The sequence below is a fragment of a genome, unplaced genomic scaffold (assembly GCF_019419815.1).
Source record: "Pyrus x bretschneideri cultivar Hongxiangsu unplaced genomic scaffold, Pyrus_bretschneideri_v1 Contig14, whole genome shotgun sequence".
NCBI lineage: Eukaryota > Viridiplantae > Streptophyta > Magnoliopsida > Rosales > Rosaceae > Pyrus > Pyrus x bretschneideri.
In genome coordinates this window covers 1,606,966-1,624,465 of record NW_025999435.1, presented here as the reverse complement: position 1 = coordinate 1,624,465, position 17,500 = coordinate 1,606,966, and the positions used below count along the sequence as shown (strand labels likewise).

General features: G+C 37.0%; 3 protein-coding genes across 4 annotated transcripts; all 3 read left to right on the top strand.

Annotated features, from left to right (window-relative positions):
• The first annotated feature begins 128 nt into the window (after positions 1 to 128).
• LOC103962591 lies at positions 129 to 3,053 on the top strand. 2 transcript variants are annotated; one of them, XM_009375324.3, is made up of 2 exons: positions 129 to 304; positions 903 to 3,053. In XM_009375324.3, exon 2 carries the CDS (start codon positions 944 to 946, stop codon positions 2,912 to 2,914), a length of 1,971 nt encoding a protein of 656 aa, XP_009373599.1. In that variant the 5' UTR covers positions 129 to 304; positions 903 to 943; the 3' UTR covers positions 2,915 to 3,053. The 2 variants fall into 2 exon arrangements, with proteins under 2 accessions (XP_009373599.1, XP_018506759.1); XM_018651243.2 differs by having other exon boundaries at positions 895 to 3,053.
• A 7,817-nt stretch (positions 3,054 to 10,870) lies between these two features.
• Positions 10,871 to 11,560, top strand: LOC103962614. The gene has a single exon (XM_009375351.2). It carries the CDS (start codon positions 10,871 to 10,873, stop codon positions 11,558 to 11,560), a length of 690 nt encoding a protein of 229 aa, XP_009373626.2.
• Positions 11,561 to 13,947: 2,387 nt separating this feature from the next.
• On the top strand, positions 13,948 to 16,733 carry LOC103962590 (cell division cycle 20.1, cofactor of APC complex-like). Its single transcript, XM_009375323.3, has 5 exons — positions 13,948 to 14,255; positions 14,568 to 14,843; positions 15,163 to 15,432; positions 15,505 to 16,086; positions 16,196 to 16,733. The coding sequence occupies exons 1-5, from the start codon at positions 14,178 to 14,180 to the stop codon at positions 16,331 to 16,333; spliced, it is 1,344 nt and encodes a 447-aa protein (XP_009373598.2). The 5' UTR covers positions 13,948 to 14,177; the 3' UTR covers positions 16,334 to 16,733.
• Positions 16,734 to 17,500: the final 767 nt, after the last annotated feature.

The window sequence follows — 17,500 nt, the reverse complement described above, 5'->3', positions numbered from 1 at the left end:
ACCAAATCATTCCCCCAATGCTTAAAAGTCTCCCGATCCTTTTTACCCTAACTATTTTCTCTTGACCCAAAAACCAGAAAATCGAAAAACATTTAAAATTAAAAATTAAAATTCCGAACCCTAAGCCCCCAACTCATCGCCCAAACCGCTGCGCCCTCTCTCTCTCCCACCACCCCGCCCCCTCCTCCGGGCCTCTGATTCGCCTTAATCGTTGAACACAATTGCGTCAGATTCTTGCATTCCAACCCAGAAACCCGATTTCCACCGCCTCTTGAGATCGACGGCGATCACCTAACGCAGAGAGGTACGCTCCCCGAATCGATTCCCACCGCCCTCTTCTTTTGGTTCTTCAATTGCCGTCGTTTGTTGTTGTGATTGAATGTTTACGAATTGCAATTCTTGTTCTTTGTTACATTTGTTTTGAATTCCTATTTTACGAATTTCAATTGTTGTTTTTGTTTCAATTGTTGTTGTGATTGAATTGCCTGGGGTGTTCTCTGATTTGGGTTTGCAATTGTTTGGTTCGATAAATGGAAATTTGACTTAGTTGGGTGTTTTGGGTTGGATTTTGTTTAAGATTTGAACCGTTTAATTCGTGATTTGTTCTATGCCAATTCAAATTGACCGTGGATTTGATTGGTTTGATTCGGTTCTTGCACCCAATTTATTAATGTTCTTGAATTTTGCCAAGAAAATGTGGGTTTGGTAGGAATTTTGCTTAAATGTTTGAGAAAGTGTAACTGGAACTCTAAAGTTTGCAATTCTTTGATTATATGTGTGATGGGTTACTTTGTTTCGTATCGAAATGCTGCTTTCGCAAAACAATTTGTTAGAAACAACATGTGGCGAGATACAATTTCGTTTGTACTGAACGCATGAATTCTATATCTGAAGCGCTGTAGGAATTGTTTTGCTTGCTTGCTTGCTTCCAAGTTTCGAGGAGATGTCTCCAGCATCATCCAGATCTAAGTCCAAGGACAAGAAGGCTGGGAAAGAAACCCAGACACCTATAAAGCCTTCGACGGGGCCTGCTAATGCAGGTAGTGGGATCCCAGCTAGTGCATACAATCCACTTTTAGGAACATTCCATGCCCTTGAATTATCATCAACATCTTCTGTGTCGCCTCTTCACAGTAACGGTCGTTTCCGCAACATAGATGAAACAGATGACCATTCTGGGGGCTCGGTTGCTACCGGAGTGGAGTATGATTCTGTTTCCAATAACGGTAGCTGGTCAGGTGAGTCGGAAGACCATAAAGATAAGACATCTAATCCTCCTACCAAGCAGGAAGCAGTGCCAGGAGCTGACAATGACAAGCGAGAGAAAATCCGTCAGAAGAATGAGAGGAAGCATCAGCGACAGAAAGAGCGGCGAGCTCAGGAGTTGCATGAACGATGCAGTGGTTATCTCATGTCAAGAAAGCTTGAGGCACTTGCTCAACAGCTTGTGGCAATGGGGTTTTCACAAGAACGGGCAACCATGGCTCTCATACTGAATGAAGGCAGAGTAGAGGAATCAGTAGCATGGCTTTTTGAAGGTGGTGAAGATACAGATAAGCCAAGGGATCAAAACTTTGGTGGGGATAATTTGAAAATTGACATATCAGAAGAACTTGAGCGGATTGCTGGTTTGGAAACTCGGTTCAATTGCTCAAAGCAGGAGGTTGAAAGAGCTATTGTAGCCTGTGAGGGTGATCTTCAGAAGGCTGCTGAAAGCTTAAGAGCATCAAAGCAAGAATCACCCTCTGTATCAACTAAGCCTGAAGAAACTGGTGATCCTCCATCTGGTACTAATGGCAAGCTTCCCGTTGCTGTTAGCCATAACTTGAGGCCACAAACAAAACCTAATCCTCCTCCAACTATACAACAAAGAAGGGATGACAAGGACTTTAATTACACAAAGCAAGCAGCTGCAGTTGGAGGGTCTTTAGAATCTGCAAGCAAAAATCTGCAGCCTCTGAAGAGAGGACAGCCAAAGTTGGAGTGGGCGAAACCCCAACCGACACCAGTTCTGGCTGAGAGAAGGTTGACAAATTCGGGATCGAATCCTTCAGTTTCCTATTCTTTGGCATCACCTTTGCAGGTCTTAACTCCGCCAGTCAAGACAGAAACTCGTTATGTAGCTGTAGGGGGTGAGTTGAAGAACCTTCAGCCTGGAACAGTAAGGGAACCGGTTATAATGATGCAGCGCCCTCAATCTGTCAATATAAAGCAGGTCCCTGCCACCAGTATGAGCTCATCGCCTGCTGGATCCGCTGCCAATTGGTATCCTTCTACTAGTGTCGAGATTATGAGGGCCAGTGGTTATGTGCCCCACATGCCTAGCAATAGAAGCCCAAGCCCTAGTAATTTGAGTTCAAATCAGATGTACCACCAGTTTCAGTATCAACAGCAACAGCAGCAGCATTTTGTTCCTGGAAGCAGCCCAACTGAATCCCCTGGAACAAGCCGAGGGAATAATCTATGGAGTAGGGCAGGTGCATCTCCGACCCTTGCTGCCGCTTCCTCCCTTGGACTTTTCTCAGGGTTGGGTTCAGTTGGTTCATCAGGGGCAGCTTCTCCGGCAGACTGGAACGCAGGTGGCGGCTCATCTGGACAAATAGATTACACCAACATTGACTGGAGTTTGGATAGAGGTTTGTCTGTGCCAAGGCCCAACGGGCTGTGGACAGGACTGCCTTCTGTCATGAAGAGCAATCCCAACTTTTATGATCCAAAACCTACTGGTATGGGTGCACAGCCTGGAATGAGAGCGGCTTCCTCTAACATGAACGGCATCTCCTTTGTGGGACTGCAGGATGGAGCTGCTAATGGTGAAGCATCAGCCGCGGCCTCCCGAGAGTGGACTTCGCCATTCGAAGGAGAGGATCTTTTTAGTTTACCCAGACAGTTTGTTTCTTCTTCCCCTAGGTGAGCAAAGTATTTCAATGAATAAAATTAAAAAAGAAGACGAAACATTGTGCGTGGATTTGATGTTGGTGTTGATGCTACAGTGTTCCTTGTTGGGGGATAACCTTTCGGTAGAAAAGCATCCCTGAGTCTTTTGCTTGGTACTTTCTTCTTTTGATAGTTTTATGCATTTTGGCAGAGAGATAAAAAAAATGCTGCGCTCTAAGATTGAATTGGAATGTATAACCCGCTATAATCAAGGTAAGGTATGTTGAAAAAAGAAATGTCGAACTTGAATATAGCGGGTTCCGATACGATCCTAGACCCAACTGAGACTAAATCTGAGGTTTGAACCTATGTCTTACTTCCTTGGATAGAGTAAAACAGAGACAGGCATAGAGGTGGATTTTCGACGAATTCTATCGGAAACGAGGTTTCAATTTCCATTCCGAATTTTTTAGATAAGATCGGATCGCAATTTTCAAATTCGGAAATTTTGGATTTTGAGGAACCTTTGGAAGCGGAGTACCCTCGGAAATTTGTAGAATATTATTCGGATTTCATATATTTTATCTGTTAAATCGATCTTATTTTTTTGTCAAACGATAGAATTTGTTACATTAGATGTTAGATTAGTCATCGACGGAGTTTGAACCCACGTCGTTATGTAAGGGCTCAACATCTTTCTACTACTGTGGTTAAAGGGACATTTGCATGTTCGATCAAATTGGTTTTCCATGTTTTCTCCTAGACATCAATTTGTTCCTTCCGATTGTGTTATGTTAACCTACGTGGCACCATGTGATCGATGAGAGTAAACATTGGAGGATCAAATTCGAAAATAAATGATGAAAGTTGTGAGTTTTCAAAACATCAAGGACCATTTGCAGTAAACATATAAATAACTAAAAAAATTTGAAAATTTTGAAATCTTGTTTATTAGTAAAATTTGGATAAAAATCTCGGAACTTTCAGAATCTTTGGATGCACTTTAATTTTCATTATATTTTTCGGAATATTCAAATTCATAAGTGTTTAGGTTCATATAAAATTTTTTAAGGAAAACTAATAAAAAAGACTTGAAAACTTTGAATTTTAATGATAACGACAAAATAAAGGGTAAAGTGAATAGTACTATGATTGACATTTTAGTGTAAAAATGTTGGTTTTCGTTAAAATGAACAATATTGGAAACTTTTCGTTAAAATTCTCAAAATTTTAATAGCAGAATTAGAAATCTCAAGTTTAGTTTTAACTTCTCTCTCTTTTTTTTTTTTTTTTTTTTTTAACTATATTTTTAAGTTTTAAAATTGTTGAAATTAAGTTATCCTGATATAATGATATATTGACACTAAAAAATAGATAATAAATTAACTGCGAATTCGCCATTCTGAAATTCAAACCATAATATTATTGACAAGTTTGAATTTGACTGATTCTTTTCATACACAAATTGTAAAAGAGAAACCTTAGAATCACAGGTTTGACCATCCACTATTTAAAATTAAGCATGCGCAGGAAATAAGTGGAAATTAGGGGGTGAGCTGGTGGAGTGCACTGTTCAAAAAATTCTTGTCTAACAGTGCTTAGGTCTCCACCTAGACGATAGGCAGTTAGTCATTGTCTCAGTTAGTTTTTAGGTGTTTAAAAACTAAGAAAATGCGCCTAGACCCACTTCGGCGTCCGCCTCGCCCGCCTAGGCCGCCTCAACCCACCTCACCTAGGTCTCGACTCTCACCTAAACAGAAAATTAAGGTTCTCATTTTGCATTTTATTAAAAATAAAATGTAAAAGACTTGTTAAATACTTGGGTGAACACCATTTTATACTTGTTCCTCATGTTTTCAATATGTTCTATGTCACATCCTAGCCCGGGGTCCACCACATCCCGGGCCCGCACCACTACTGTAGCACGATATTGTCCGCTTTGGGCCCTGACCACACCCTCACGGTTTTGTTTCTGGGAACTCACACAAGAACTCCCATGATGGGTCGGCCCGGGGTGTGTCATTCTAATACTTAATAATTTATATGTCATTTTATTTTGCAATTTATGTATATAAATACAATTATGTGTTTTTTTTACGTATAAATAAACACTTATTTATTCAATTTATAATAAATCTATTTAAATCCGCCTAGGCATTAGGCCTTAGCCCACCCCCGACTAGAACCTAGATATGTTTAGAACCTTGTTTTTGACAAAAATGCAATTTTTTATTTTCGCAAAATATTTTTCCTGAGCATTAAGTTAAACTATTTAAGGAATGGAATTAGTTTTATAGTTTATTGAGCAACAAATGTATATTTAGTAGAATATTTAACCCGAAAACTAAAAAAAAAAAGTGAAAAATATAATAGTGAGGCTCATAACATTGTCAAATTGGGTTCTACACTCAAGAATCTCAAATGAAAGCCTCACCTTAATTTTTAAAATTTCACAATGAGGCAAAGGCGAAAATGAAAAAATTGAATGGTGATTTATATACGAATTTTCAAAACTGACAGAAAACCGTGAGTGTTACATTCACGTTTTTTTTGTAAAAAAATGAAATTTTTTATTTTCTCGAAATTTTTTTCATGAGCATTAAGAAAATCTTTATAATGTATTTGGAAGTGGATTTACAATTTATTGACCAACAAGTGTATATTTAGTAGAATATTTAAGCCCAAAAGTAATAAGTATAAGTGAAAAATATAGAGATGTTAAAATGCATAGTTCATCTTTTTTAATGTATATTTTAATAAAAATTAAAGATGTTAAAATCACCTGTCGTTTGTAGATGAGGTGTAAACAAAAAATAGCAAAATTTTGTTTTGTTAAATAGTCTTTTACCCTATTTTGGACAAAGAAGCTTCTATTAATATATATATATATATATATATATATATATATATTAGATTTAGATAAAAGAAAAATTAACAAAAAAATAGTTCAAGTATTTTTAAATTTCGATTTTGAAATCGTTGATTACAAGTGTTTAAATACGAATTATAATAGATTTTGCATAGAAAAATATATTTTGAAGAATATGAATATGATAGTGGTAAGAGAAATAAAAGAAAAATTAACAAAAAAATTCAAATTCTTGGGGTGCCAAAAAGTCATGCGTGACTTTGTTAATTTTTCTTTTATTTTTCTTACTACTATCATATTCATGTTCTTCAAATTATATTTTTTTCGTACGTAGAGCCCAACTCGTTTTCTAAGCACTAGGGAGTTCGCCTCGTTTTGTGTGCATAGAGCTCGCTTCATCTTGTGTGCCTGGGTTCACCTCATTCTGCATGTGAGGTGTCTACATCGTTTTGCATATCAAAAGTCCACCCCTTTTTGCGTCCACAGAGCCTGCGTTGTTTTGGCGTGCACAGAGCCAGCATCGTTTTCTGTGCGCAGGGCTAGCTTCGATTTGTGCGACGTATCCTATCTCGTTTTCCATGCACGAAGTTTACCTCATTTTGCTTGTCAGAAGCTCGCCCCATTTCTATGAGCAGGGCTCCGCCTTGTTTTGCATGCCATGGTTCGCCTCGGTCTATGTGAGTTGAGTCTGCCCCGTTTTGCATGCGTCAAGCCTGCCTAACACCTATGTTTTTTTACTAGAGTGTGTGTGTGAAAGTGAACACAAGACCTCAAAGGGGTTTATATTTGTTTGGGAAGTGCTAGCAACCTCTATATTTGGTTTATTTTTCAAATGCTATATATAGGAAAACTTTTCTGTACTGATACTTTATATGAAATAATCTCTTTAATGTTATAAAAATTTGACTGGTTATGTATTAGAACAAACTCTATATTGTAATAAGTTGAAATTTTTCTTGGTCCTATCTTTAGGAAATACGTCTCCACATAATTATAGTTGTCAAGATTAAATCTTCTGCACTCATTTTGCGTGTGACTTCTCTGTGAACTTTATCATTGATTAACATAGGCTAAGTTCATAATAACAAATTTAAGAAGGGTTAAGTTTATTAACATGTGTTAATCAATGTTAGATGTCACAGAGAGATCACACACAAAATGGGTGCAAAATATTTGAATTCATAATTGTCAATGAGTATAGAAATATGCAAGAAATAAGATATTTGGCACCCAAAGAAAAATACAACATTCATTAAGGATAAATAAGTCAATAAATAATTTTTTTTAACTACACCTCTATTAAGCAAGAGTGGTGTTATACCCACCCAGTGTCTTATTTCCCCACTCACCTTATATTCAAACCCACCATAAAAAGACAAAACACACATAAACTCTTTCCCCACCCACCATTATTCCCAAAATAGCCCTATATATTTCTTCTTCCAATTTTCTTTGCTTTAAAAAATTTATTATAATTTAACAAAAATGAAAATTATCATTAAACAAATATGCCCAACAACTCCAACTCCAAATATCACAGTAGTCCACTCCCCAAAAATTTCCCAGAACCATCATTATCAACACACCCAAACCTCAGCCTAAACGCCCCCTCCCCCCTCCAAAAACACACCCAGCGCCCTCCTCGCGCAAAATCCTCGGTCGGCCTCAACGGTGTGTTTTGGGAATCAGGAGATGGTTCTCGAGTCCCCATTTGATCGAGTCTTTGGAGGACTGCAGAGGAGATCAGTGGATGAGATGGGCTTGCCGTCCGAGCACAGCCTCGACGAATTTGACGAAGGTCTCAACCATGGCGAGCGAGACGATCAGTGAGAAAGCCAATGCATAAGAGAGAGGGAGAAGAGAAAAAGAGGGAAGGAGGAAGAAACAGTAGTGTTTGGGGTTGAAGCAGTGAGGTAGGAAATTAAAATAGGGTGAAGTTGTGGAGGCTGAGGTCAAGGAGGGTGGTGGTTATGGGGTTCTTCAAGTTTTTTTTAATTTTTTAATTTTCATTTTTATGTTAAATAAGTTTTAAGTCCAGCTGTATAATGATTGTATATGCGTTAAATTTTGAGTGGAAGTTATGTGCTGATGTGGTAATACTAAATTATCTAATGATTTATCCTAATTGTGGAGGTGAAGGGGTTTGTGGCAAGATATAATCGGTTAGTTTTTAAGTCTTTGAAGATCATTTTATACAAGAATAAATTTGTCAATAAAAGTATTATTTTAAAATAGATAAAGTGATAAGACATTGAGCTGGGCTTAGTAGCACTATTAAGTAATAACCTTCATAAAATCATAAAATTGTTCACAAAGGTTTTACTGTATCGCTTTTTTCCAAAACAAAAAAGACCTTTAATGCTTTTGGCTATAAATTAAATAAGAAAAAAAATATATGATTTCAAAGGCTTTAAATATCTTGACTTTTGTCCATAAGATAAATTATTGCGTTTTGTGTAAAAAATAGCACTTGTCATTTATTAAAGCTCAAAAACTAGTGCAAAGTTGTAACATTTTTCTAATTTTATTAGCCAAAAATTATAAATGAGAGACCACTCTAATCTTGTGGCTGATTGTAGTTACTTTTTTAGGGTAAAACTACGGCGTAATTTTTAGTTTATGCTTTGGACTTATTTTTCTCTTAATTACCAATTTATGTATTTTTACACCTATATCTTTTTCTTGCCAAACTAATACCAGGTGTAAAATAAATGCTCTTAACCAACTGAACAACAAACGACTTGCACTCTTTCATTATTTTTGTAATATCAATAATCTTATTTGATTAATGTGATTTCCAATTCTATCTATAATTTGCATTTCTAGTGTAACCTCGTTATTATGAGAAAATTATATATGAGAAAAGTATACATGAGAAATCAAGAAACCACAATTTTCAACGAAAACCAGAAATACTATTTTCAAACAAATTTAAAGAAAAAGAAAATAATCCAACAAATCTCGTGATTAATTGTAATGGAATGAAAATTAGAACTTCACTCAAACTGAGACAAATATATCAAAATAGTACTCGGTTGTTCTCCATATCAAAATATCAATGATCATCTTACAAAAAATATGATTAAATAGCGTTAGTTTTCCCAAACAGAGTTGGATTATCTAGTTTCTTGGGAAGCAAGGTTGGCTCGGGAGAGTTTTATTTGGGCAGTATACCACATATTATAACTTATATATATATTAGCGGTTAACTAGGGTTTCTATTTCTCACTCTGCATCACATCCATTCCCTCGACCTTTACTCGTCCGCACTGCGCTTTCCTTCTTCGTTCTCTCTTGAATTTTTTGTCACCAAACATGAAATACTCTTGTAAAACTAGAAAGTGGCTTGACGAAATCCTCTCATCTGATCAGCAAAAACCTGCAGCGGAAACCACTCGCAATCTGAATGCTTTCAAGAAGGCTGCTCACGATTCCTCTTCTTCCCGTTTGACGAAACTACTGGTCTCCAAACCCGAATACCCGCCGGTAGTTACTTTGAATAACTCAAAGAAACACTGCGCTACACCGGCCGACGATCGCGAGAGAGTTGAGATTATTGGCCAGGACATGAATAGGGCAAAGAAGCAGAAGAGGCTGTGCGCTCCTCTCCCTGTGACTTGTGAGATTTCATTGGATAAATCGGGTGGCTACTTGAGCTGCGAGTCACCGGTGACAGTGCTACCTCCTCTTCCTCTTTGTGATCATCATGAGCATGGCACCACAACATCTGAGGCGGCTCGGGTGGCCATGCTGAAATCTCGGTTCGCAGTCACCATTCTTAAAGCGCAAGGCCCTGAAACCCCCGCTGTCGTGATTGAGAAGTATAGAGCCGCTGAACTTGCCAAAGCCAATGAATTGATAAAGAAGAATCGACAAAGAGACAGAGAAGCCGCTTGGCTTGCCCTCATTGAGATGGAAAAGAATGTCGACATTGACGATCCTTTCAAAACCATGAAAGAGTTTGAGATGATAATTTCCAATAACACTTGTTAGATTCATATATTAACACGTAATGAAGTTTCTTTAGCTTAGCATCCTCTCTTATTTTCGAAGCAGTTTGTGGATATGTATGAAGTTTACGCATTTTATGGCCTCATTGAATAAGATATTGATTGGATATTCACATCTTTTCAATCTCCTGTTGCTTGCCGAAAAGTTAAATATTACTTAATTAAAGGCCGTGTTTGATATGGAGGATTAGTTCGGACTAGTTATATCGCTATATTTTACGTTTATCAAAGAAGACTATATATGAATATTGTCTTTCAATTTGGAGGATATGAATTGTTTTGCAATCATTCGGACCAGCTGATCTTACTATTGAAGAAAAATCGCACGAACAGTCACCTTCCTAAAAATATTAATATGGTATCACAAATATATAAAAATATAATATGAAACAATCGTTGTGTTGTTTAGGGAGTCCTTGCAGATTTGTCTATGTACTTATGTGCCTAAAATGAAAACAGAAGTTTGAACACTGGATCGCCTAGGATAATTTACATTAAACTACGAGGACGGTAATTTGAGCACGGGACGTCGGGTGCAAGGGCAAATGCTCTTGACCAACTAAACAAGCCACGTGCACTCCTTAATTATTTTTGTAATATTCTTAATCTTATTTGATTAACGTGATTTCCAATTCTATCCATAATTTGCATTCCTAGTGTAACCTCGTTATTATGAGAAAAGTATACATGAGAAATCAAGAAACCACACTTTTCAAGGAAAGTAGAAATATCCTACAGTTACAAACAAATTTAAAGAAAAAGAAAATAATCTAACAAATCTCGTGATTAATTGTAGTGGAATGAAAATTAGTACTTCACTCAAACTGAGACCAACATATAAAAATATTAGTCGGTTGTTCTCCATATCAAAATATCAATGACCATCTTACAAAAAATAAGATTAAATAGCGTTAGTTTTCCCAAACAGAGTTGGATTATATCTAGTTTCTTGGGAAGCAAGGTTGGCTTGGGCCGGGAGAGTTTTATTTGGGCAGTATATTAGCGGTTAGCTAGGGTTTCTATTTCTTACTCTGCACCATCCACTCCCTCTACCTTTACTCGTCCGCACTGCGATTTCCTTCTTCGTTCTCTCTTGAATTTTTTGTCACCAACTATGAAACACTCGCGTAAAACTAGAAAGTGGCTTGACGAAATCCTCTCATCTGATCAGCACAAACCTGCAGCGGAAACCACTCGCAATCTGAATGCTTTCAAGAAGGCTACTAACGATTCCTCTTCTTTCCGTTCGACGAAAGTGGTCTCCAAACCCGAATCCCCTCGGGTAGCTTCTGTGAATAACTCAAAGAAACGCTCTGCTCCGCCAGCCGACGATCGCGAGAGAGTTGAGATTATGGGCCAGGAAACGAATAGGGCAAAGAAGCAGAAGAGGCTGTCCACTCCTCTTCCTGTGATTTGTGATCAGATTTCATCCGATAAATCGGATGGCTACTTGAGCTGTGAGTCACCCGTGACAGTGCTACCTCCTCTTCCTCTATGTGATCATCATGAGCATGGCACCACAACATCTGAGGCGGTTCGGGTGGCCATGTTGAAATCTCGGTTCGCAGTCACCATTCTTAAAGCGCAACGCCCTGAAACCCCCGCTGCGGTGATTGAGAAGTATAGAGCCGCTGAAGTTGCCAGAGCCAATGAATTGATAAAGAAGAATCGCCAAAGAGAGAGAGAAGCTGCTCGGCTTGCCCTCATTGAGATGGAAAAGAATGTCGACATTGACGATCCCTTCAAAACCATGAGAGAGTTCGAGATGATAATTTCCGGTAACTTTGTTAGATTGATTGCTTAACATGTAACGAAGTTTCTTTAGCTTAGCTTCCTCTCTTATTTTCGAAGCAGTATATGTATGAAGTTTACACATTTTATTGCCTCAGTTGAATAAGATATTGATTGGATATTCACATCTTTTCAATCTTCTGTTGCTTGCCGGAAAGTTAAATATTACCTAATTAAAGGCCGAGTTTGATATGGAGGATTAGATTAGACTAGATTGGACTAGCTATATCACTATATTTTACGTTTATCAAAGAAAACTATGAATGTTGTCTTTTAATTTGGATGATTTGAATTGTTTTGCAATTCTTCGGACCAACTGATCTCAATATTGAACAGAAAAACCGCAATAACAGTCGCCTTCCTAAAATATTAATATGGTATCACATATATAAAATAAAACAATTGTTGTGTTGTTTAGGGAGTTCCTTTGCAGACTTCTCTATATACTTGTGTGCCTATAAAGAAAACAGATGTTGAATAAAAAAAAAATCCAGCTGACCACACTTCATTTCAGCAAGAAAATATATATTGTGGAGTGAGATCTCCTGTACAGTTCACTCAATAATGTATCTCAACGATCTAACTGTTTATTTTTTAGATTTTCTCTCAAAGATCATTTCTATTAAAAATCATATGACTGTTGGATTAAATTATAATCATTGCTTTGAACAACTTATCACGCCACCACATTATATACCATTGAATCACATTATATCTCTACTAATTAATAAAACACTCATTGTCAATCAAAACCCTATAAAATTACCAGTTTAACTTTCTAATTAAAACAGAACATGAATAAGAAATATGGGGTAGAAATGTAATTTCACACAACCAAATTTTGTTTTTTTTTTTCTTTTCAAAGCCTCATCTACATCTAATCCTAACATATCTCTAATTAAATAAATATATATATAAATAAAAATAAAAGAAAAAAAATCTTCCCACTCCCACATTCTCTATCACTCTCTTCATCTCTCCTCATCTTTCCTTCTATTTCAAAAACAAAAATAATAAATTTTCTCACACTTTGTGTGTGCTCATATGCTAGTATCATTGAATGAAACTAGTTTTTGAGATTCGTAAAGCGGGTAAATTAAGTAAAACTCATCCTGTAACAAATAATGAAGTGGTATACAAAAATGAACTCAAGGGAGAAATGCAACTAATGCTAATTTCAAAGAAACAAGACAAGTGGACAAGCATTCAAGAATATCAGCACTAACTCGTACCTCAGTTATATTATAAGAATCCCTCAATATTAGGATTTAATTAAGAATCCTATAATTACTATTGTTGATATTACATTAACAATCCGCTTGTATTAAAAAAAATAAAACATAGTAAAAACAATCCGCTTGTATTAAAAAAATAAAACATAATAAAAATTACAAGTATATTATAACATGCAAAAGACCATTATGGATAAATAGTTCTTTCTGAGTTCTTATCTTTTTTTCTTAACTTGCTCTCAAATTGGACACTAATTTATAAACTTAAATTGCAAAATTTTGGAGTTTAGAAAGTTTATAAATACATATGAATATTTTCAATTGCAGTATTTTGGAGTTTAGAAAGTTTATAAATACATATGAATATTTTCAATTGCAGCCACGGTTCTAAGTTATATAAAAGTGACGTAATAATATTTAATTTTAGTGGATTAAGATAGTTCGCTAATTCATTTTCTCAAAATAAAGGGAGATTCTACGGTACCTTATTAAAAATAAGGTATCGGAGATAATAATTATACCTTTTTAAAAATAAGATATCGGAGATAATTATGCAAAATTATGACAAGGTTGTAGACGTAGTGGACTCTTTGCTAACAGTATTATTTAGGATACACAATGATGGTTCAAAATTAACTCTAACGTTACATAATTATAATAAGATTCAAGTTAATAACAAAAAAAATGACGTGATTATTATAACACTATTAACATAGTATATTATAGTTGAATGTTATAACATTATGGTTTAACGTTGAAATTAAATTAAGCTACCCTAGAGGGACCCTAAACTACCATAGTAAATTTAATATTTTTTTTTTTGAACAAACAATATTATTTACACTAAGAGGGTAGGAGGTGGACTTAGCCTAGCAATAATGTGGTTCAAATTCGCCTTTGACGAGAATTGAAACTAATACCTCTCACTTACAAGTGAAGAGGAGTACCACTATACTGTAGTAATAAGTAGTAATAGCAAATTTAATATTATCTTAGAAAAAAAAAAAAAACTACGAAAATGTGCAAGGGTAAAACGTGAAAATTGTAGGAGTTGTCAAGGAGTCATATTCGGGTTTGAACACGGAAGTAAGGACCACGCAAAGGGTATTTTGGTCAAGCAAGGTGTTAACGGAAACCTATTTAAAACGTAGCCGTTGAACTCGAAACTCTTCAAAATTTCACAACGGAAACCTGTTCGATAATTTGATCACCTTTCTCATTGCTTTCGATTCTCGCTCAAAAAGATCAAGGCTCTCTATTTTTTACGATTTTTTAGTTTCTGTATCAGATTATATATTATTTTCTGTGATTTTCGCGTTGGGTTTATTTGAATTTAATTTGATCTTGTTATTTGCAGGTTTTATTCTTCTTTTTTCTTGTTAATTTCTGTTTCCGCCTATGGATTCATCACGAAAGATCAAGTACCGAAGCCCTCTGCAAGAACAGTTCCTTCCGAGAAAGCGCAATCGGGAAAATGTAAGCGGTTTTCCCTTCTGGGTTCTTTTGATTTGTTTCAAATTGTTATGGTTTACATATTTTTCCCGTTTGAATTTCACCTGGGTTTGCTGTTAATTATCTGCACCGTTGCAATTTTAGGGTTTTTTTCTTCTTCAAGAATTGGGCGAATCTTTGTTTTTGATTGCTTAATGAAAACAAAACCGAATTCTGAGATTTGTTTTTCAAAAGCGGCCAGCTAATTTTCTTGAACCTTTATTTTATTGGAAACCAAACAGAGGCTTAATGTGTCTTGGGTTTTCGTTTTCTGATTTTGTCTTTTGGTATTCATAGTTGGACAGGTTTATACCGAATCGAGCGGCATTGGACCTTGATTACGCGAATTACATGGTCACTGGAGGGAGAAAAGGCAAAGAGAACTCGGTTGTAAGCTCTCCATCAAGTGACGCGTACCGTAAGCTACTGGATGAGACGTTTAACATGAACCGGCCGCGAATCCTGACATTCAAGGAAAAGCCGCCAACACCAGTTGAAGCCATTCCGAGGAGACTACTTTCACCCCCTCCTCGTAATGCCAAATCTGCCAAGCCCCGTCGACAGATTCCTCAGGTATAATCGCATTAGTATTGTCATATGTGACTCTACTTGGATTCTAAGGTTGTCATATGTGATTCAACAGTCTCATCCCCGTCTACAGACTTCTGCTAAACAATGTCTACTTGGATTCTAAGATTGTTTCACATAGGTAATGATAGACATAAGGGAATGTAAGTCTGCTCGTATTGCATGTGTAATGATGATAACATGCAGTTTGTGTGTTGCAGTGATGATCATATAAGGGAATTTAATTCTGCTTAGGATTTTGTCTGAATCATTGGTTGTAGTGTGCGTTACACCGTTGTCTTATTGTTCCAAAATGATTTTGCAGGGTTCAGAGAAGACGCTGGATGCCCCTGGGATTGTAGATGATTCATACTTGAATGTACTCGACTGGAGCAGCAATAATGTTCTTGCAATTGCTCTAGGAAACACAGTGTACCTATGGAGTGCTTCTGATGCATCCGTTGAAGAACTTGTCACAGTTGATGACGAAGCTGGCCCCATTACAAGCATCAGTTGGGCTCCTGATGGGCAGCATGTTGCTGTTGGCTTGAACAATTCCAATGTTCAATTGTGGGATTCCATCTCTGTTAAACTGGTAAGAACATTGTTATTGCTTATTCTACTGTTAAACAAAACTTTGTTGCTAAATTTACTACTCATTATGCAGTTGCGAGTGTTGAGAGATGGTCACCAACAAAGAGTGGGTTCACTGGCCTGGAATAAGCACATACTTACCACAGGTGGTGGGGATAGTAGAATAATCGACAATGACCTTAGAGTGAGATCTCATATAGTTGAAACCTACATCGGTCACCATCAGGAAGTTTGTGGATTGAAATGGTCAGCGTCGGGCCAACAATTAGCTAGTGGAGGGAACGACAATCTTCTCTTTATATGGGATAGGTCGGCAACCTCTTCAACTTCATCACACCAGTGGCTTCACAGGCTTCAAAACCATTCTGCAGCAGTCAAGGCCCTTGCTTGGTGTCCATTCCAAGGGAATTTGCTGGCCTCTGGTGGAGGTGAAGGTGACCAGTGCATTAAGTTCTGGAATGCACACACAGGCGTGTGCTTGAACTCAGTTGAAACTGGCTCGCAAGTGTGTGGTCTGGTGTGGAGCAAGAATGAGCGTGAATTGCTTAGTTCTCACGGTTTTAGCCGGAATCACCTGGTCCTTTGGAAATACCCTTCGATGGTGAGGATGGCAGAGCTCTGTGGCCATACATCCAGAATTCTCTTTATGACTCAGGTAATAATTTCAGAAAACTTTAACTTTTGATAAGTTGAACGGTGTTAATGAAAAAGGCTAGGTCACAACTTGATATTGTAGTTTCTAACCGTGTTATTTATGCTTTCAGAGCCCAGATGGATGCGCTGTGGCCACTGCAGCCGCGGATGAGACTCTTCGGTTTTGGAATGTGTTTGGGATTCCTGAGGTTGCTAAACCTCCACGAGAAGAAACTTCAATGCCATTTGTTGATTACTGCATACGTTGAAGATCAGGAAAAGCGACTGCGGCTTTAAGGTGGTTCATATGTTGAAGCTGACCTCTGTTGTTGGGAGTCTTGGGACAATCTGCAACAGGAGAAGAAAGTGCAGTGCTATTTGCTTATTGCTGCATTCGTGGAAGATCATGACAAGTGCCTCTCTAAGTTGACCTCTCTTCAGATGCTCTCCCATTAATCTTCTCTCTTTTAGCTAGACTTGATTTCTCCTGAGGTTAGACCTTGTTTTCGTGGTGGATTCCAAAACTGAACAGATAGAGTATATGTTTTTTACTGTAAGTTTGTAACAGGGAAAAGAAAAAGAAAGAGAAGCGTTGATGCAAATGTGTATTATTTACTGTATATGGTTACAAGAAATAAAGCAGTTTGATATAAATTCTTCTTTCTATTCTTTTGCTATTTTGTAAGATGAAGGAGAACCTTGACCTCATGGTGGCGGTGTGATGCGAGAATTATACGCACACAAATTAAACCCTCTTTTTGACAATTGTAGTATAGATATAAGTAGGGATCGTTCTGGACCGGGGATTAGGAGGGCTTTTTAACCACTTGGATTTGACTTCAAAAACGTAAAAACAAGTTTAAAACACTATACGAAACTCGAAGAATGCAAAATTCAAAATAAGATGGATTAAGACTAAAATTTTAACGAAATAGGGGGGAATTGGATTTGGACGAATCTAAAATAAATACTTGGAAACAAAACAAATTGTGAATATGGATTTGACGGAAATGAATGGATGGGAAGCTAGCTAAGGGGTTCATCGCCACACATGTTATACTTGCATACAAAACGATTTCTAATTACTTTTCAATAAACCATGAATTCTCAACGCCCCGGGTTAATTAGGTCCGCTTAAATTAACCGTCAAGTTTTCCTTAAGTTAATGAATTGGATGATTGCATACGACAATCCAAAGCATTCCTCACAAGTTCCCTACATGAATTGCATAATAGAGATACAAGCAAGAATCATTAAGCATCATGAAAACTATAAGTGTTGACGAGGCATTCGTTACTATGATTGCATGAAACTTATGCCAAGAATATGTTTAACGCGATTGTTTATAAGCAACCTCCACTACTTGTGAATATAAGTTCATAACTATTACGTGAAACTCACTTATATTCTAGCGTCAAATTCATGCATGAAAATTA

What these genes read in the sequence shown, in the direction of transcription:
- LOC103962591 (XM_009375324.3), top strand. Translation starts at nt 944, where the DNA reads ATGTCTCCAGCATCATCCAGATCTAAGTCCAAGGACAAGAAGGCTGGG.
- LOC103962614 (XM_009375351.2), top strand. Translation starts at nt 10,871, where the DNA reads ATGAAACACTCGCGTAAAACTAGAAAGTGGCTTGACGAAATCCTCTCA.
- LOC103962590 (XM_009375323.3), top strand. Translation starts at nt 14,178, where the DNA reads ATGGATTCATCACGAAAGATCAAGTACCGAAGCCCTCTGCAAGAACAG. An exon ending in GAAAGCGCAATCGGGAAAAT is followed by an intron (nt 14,256 to 14,567) that starts GTAAGCGGTTTT and finishes TGGTATTCATAG; the next exon opens with TTGGACAGGTTTATACCGAA. An exon ending in CCCGTCGACAGATTCCTCAG is followed by an intron (nt 14,844 to 15,162) that starts GTATAATCGCAT and finishes ATGATTTTGCAG; the next exon opens with GGTTCAGAGAAGACGCTGGA.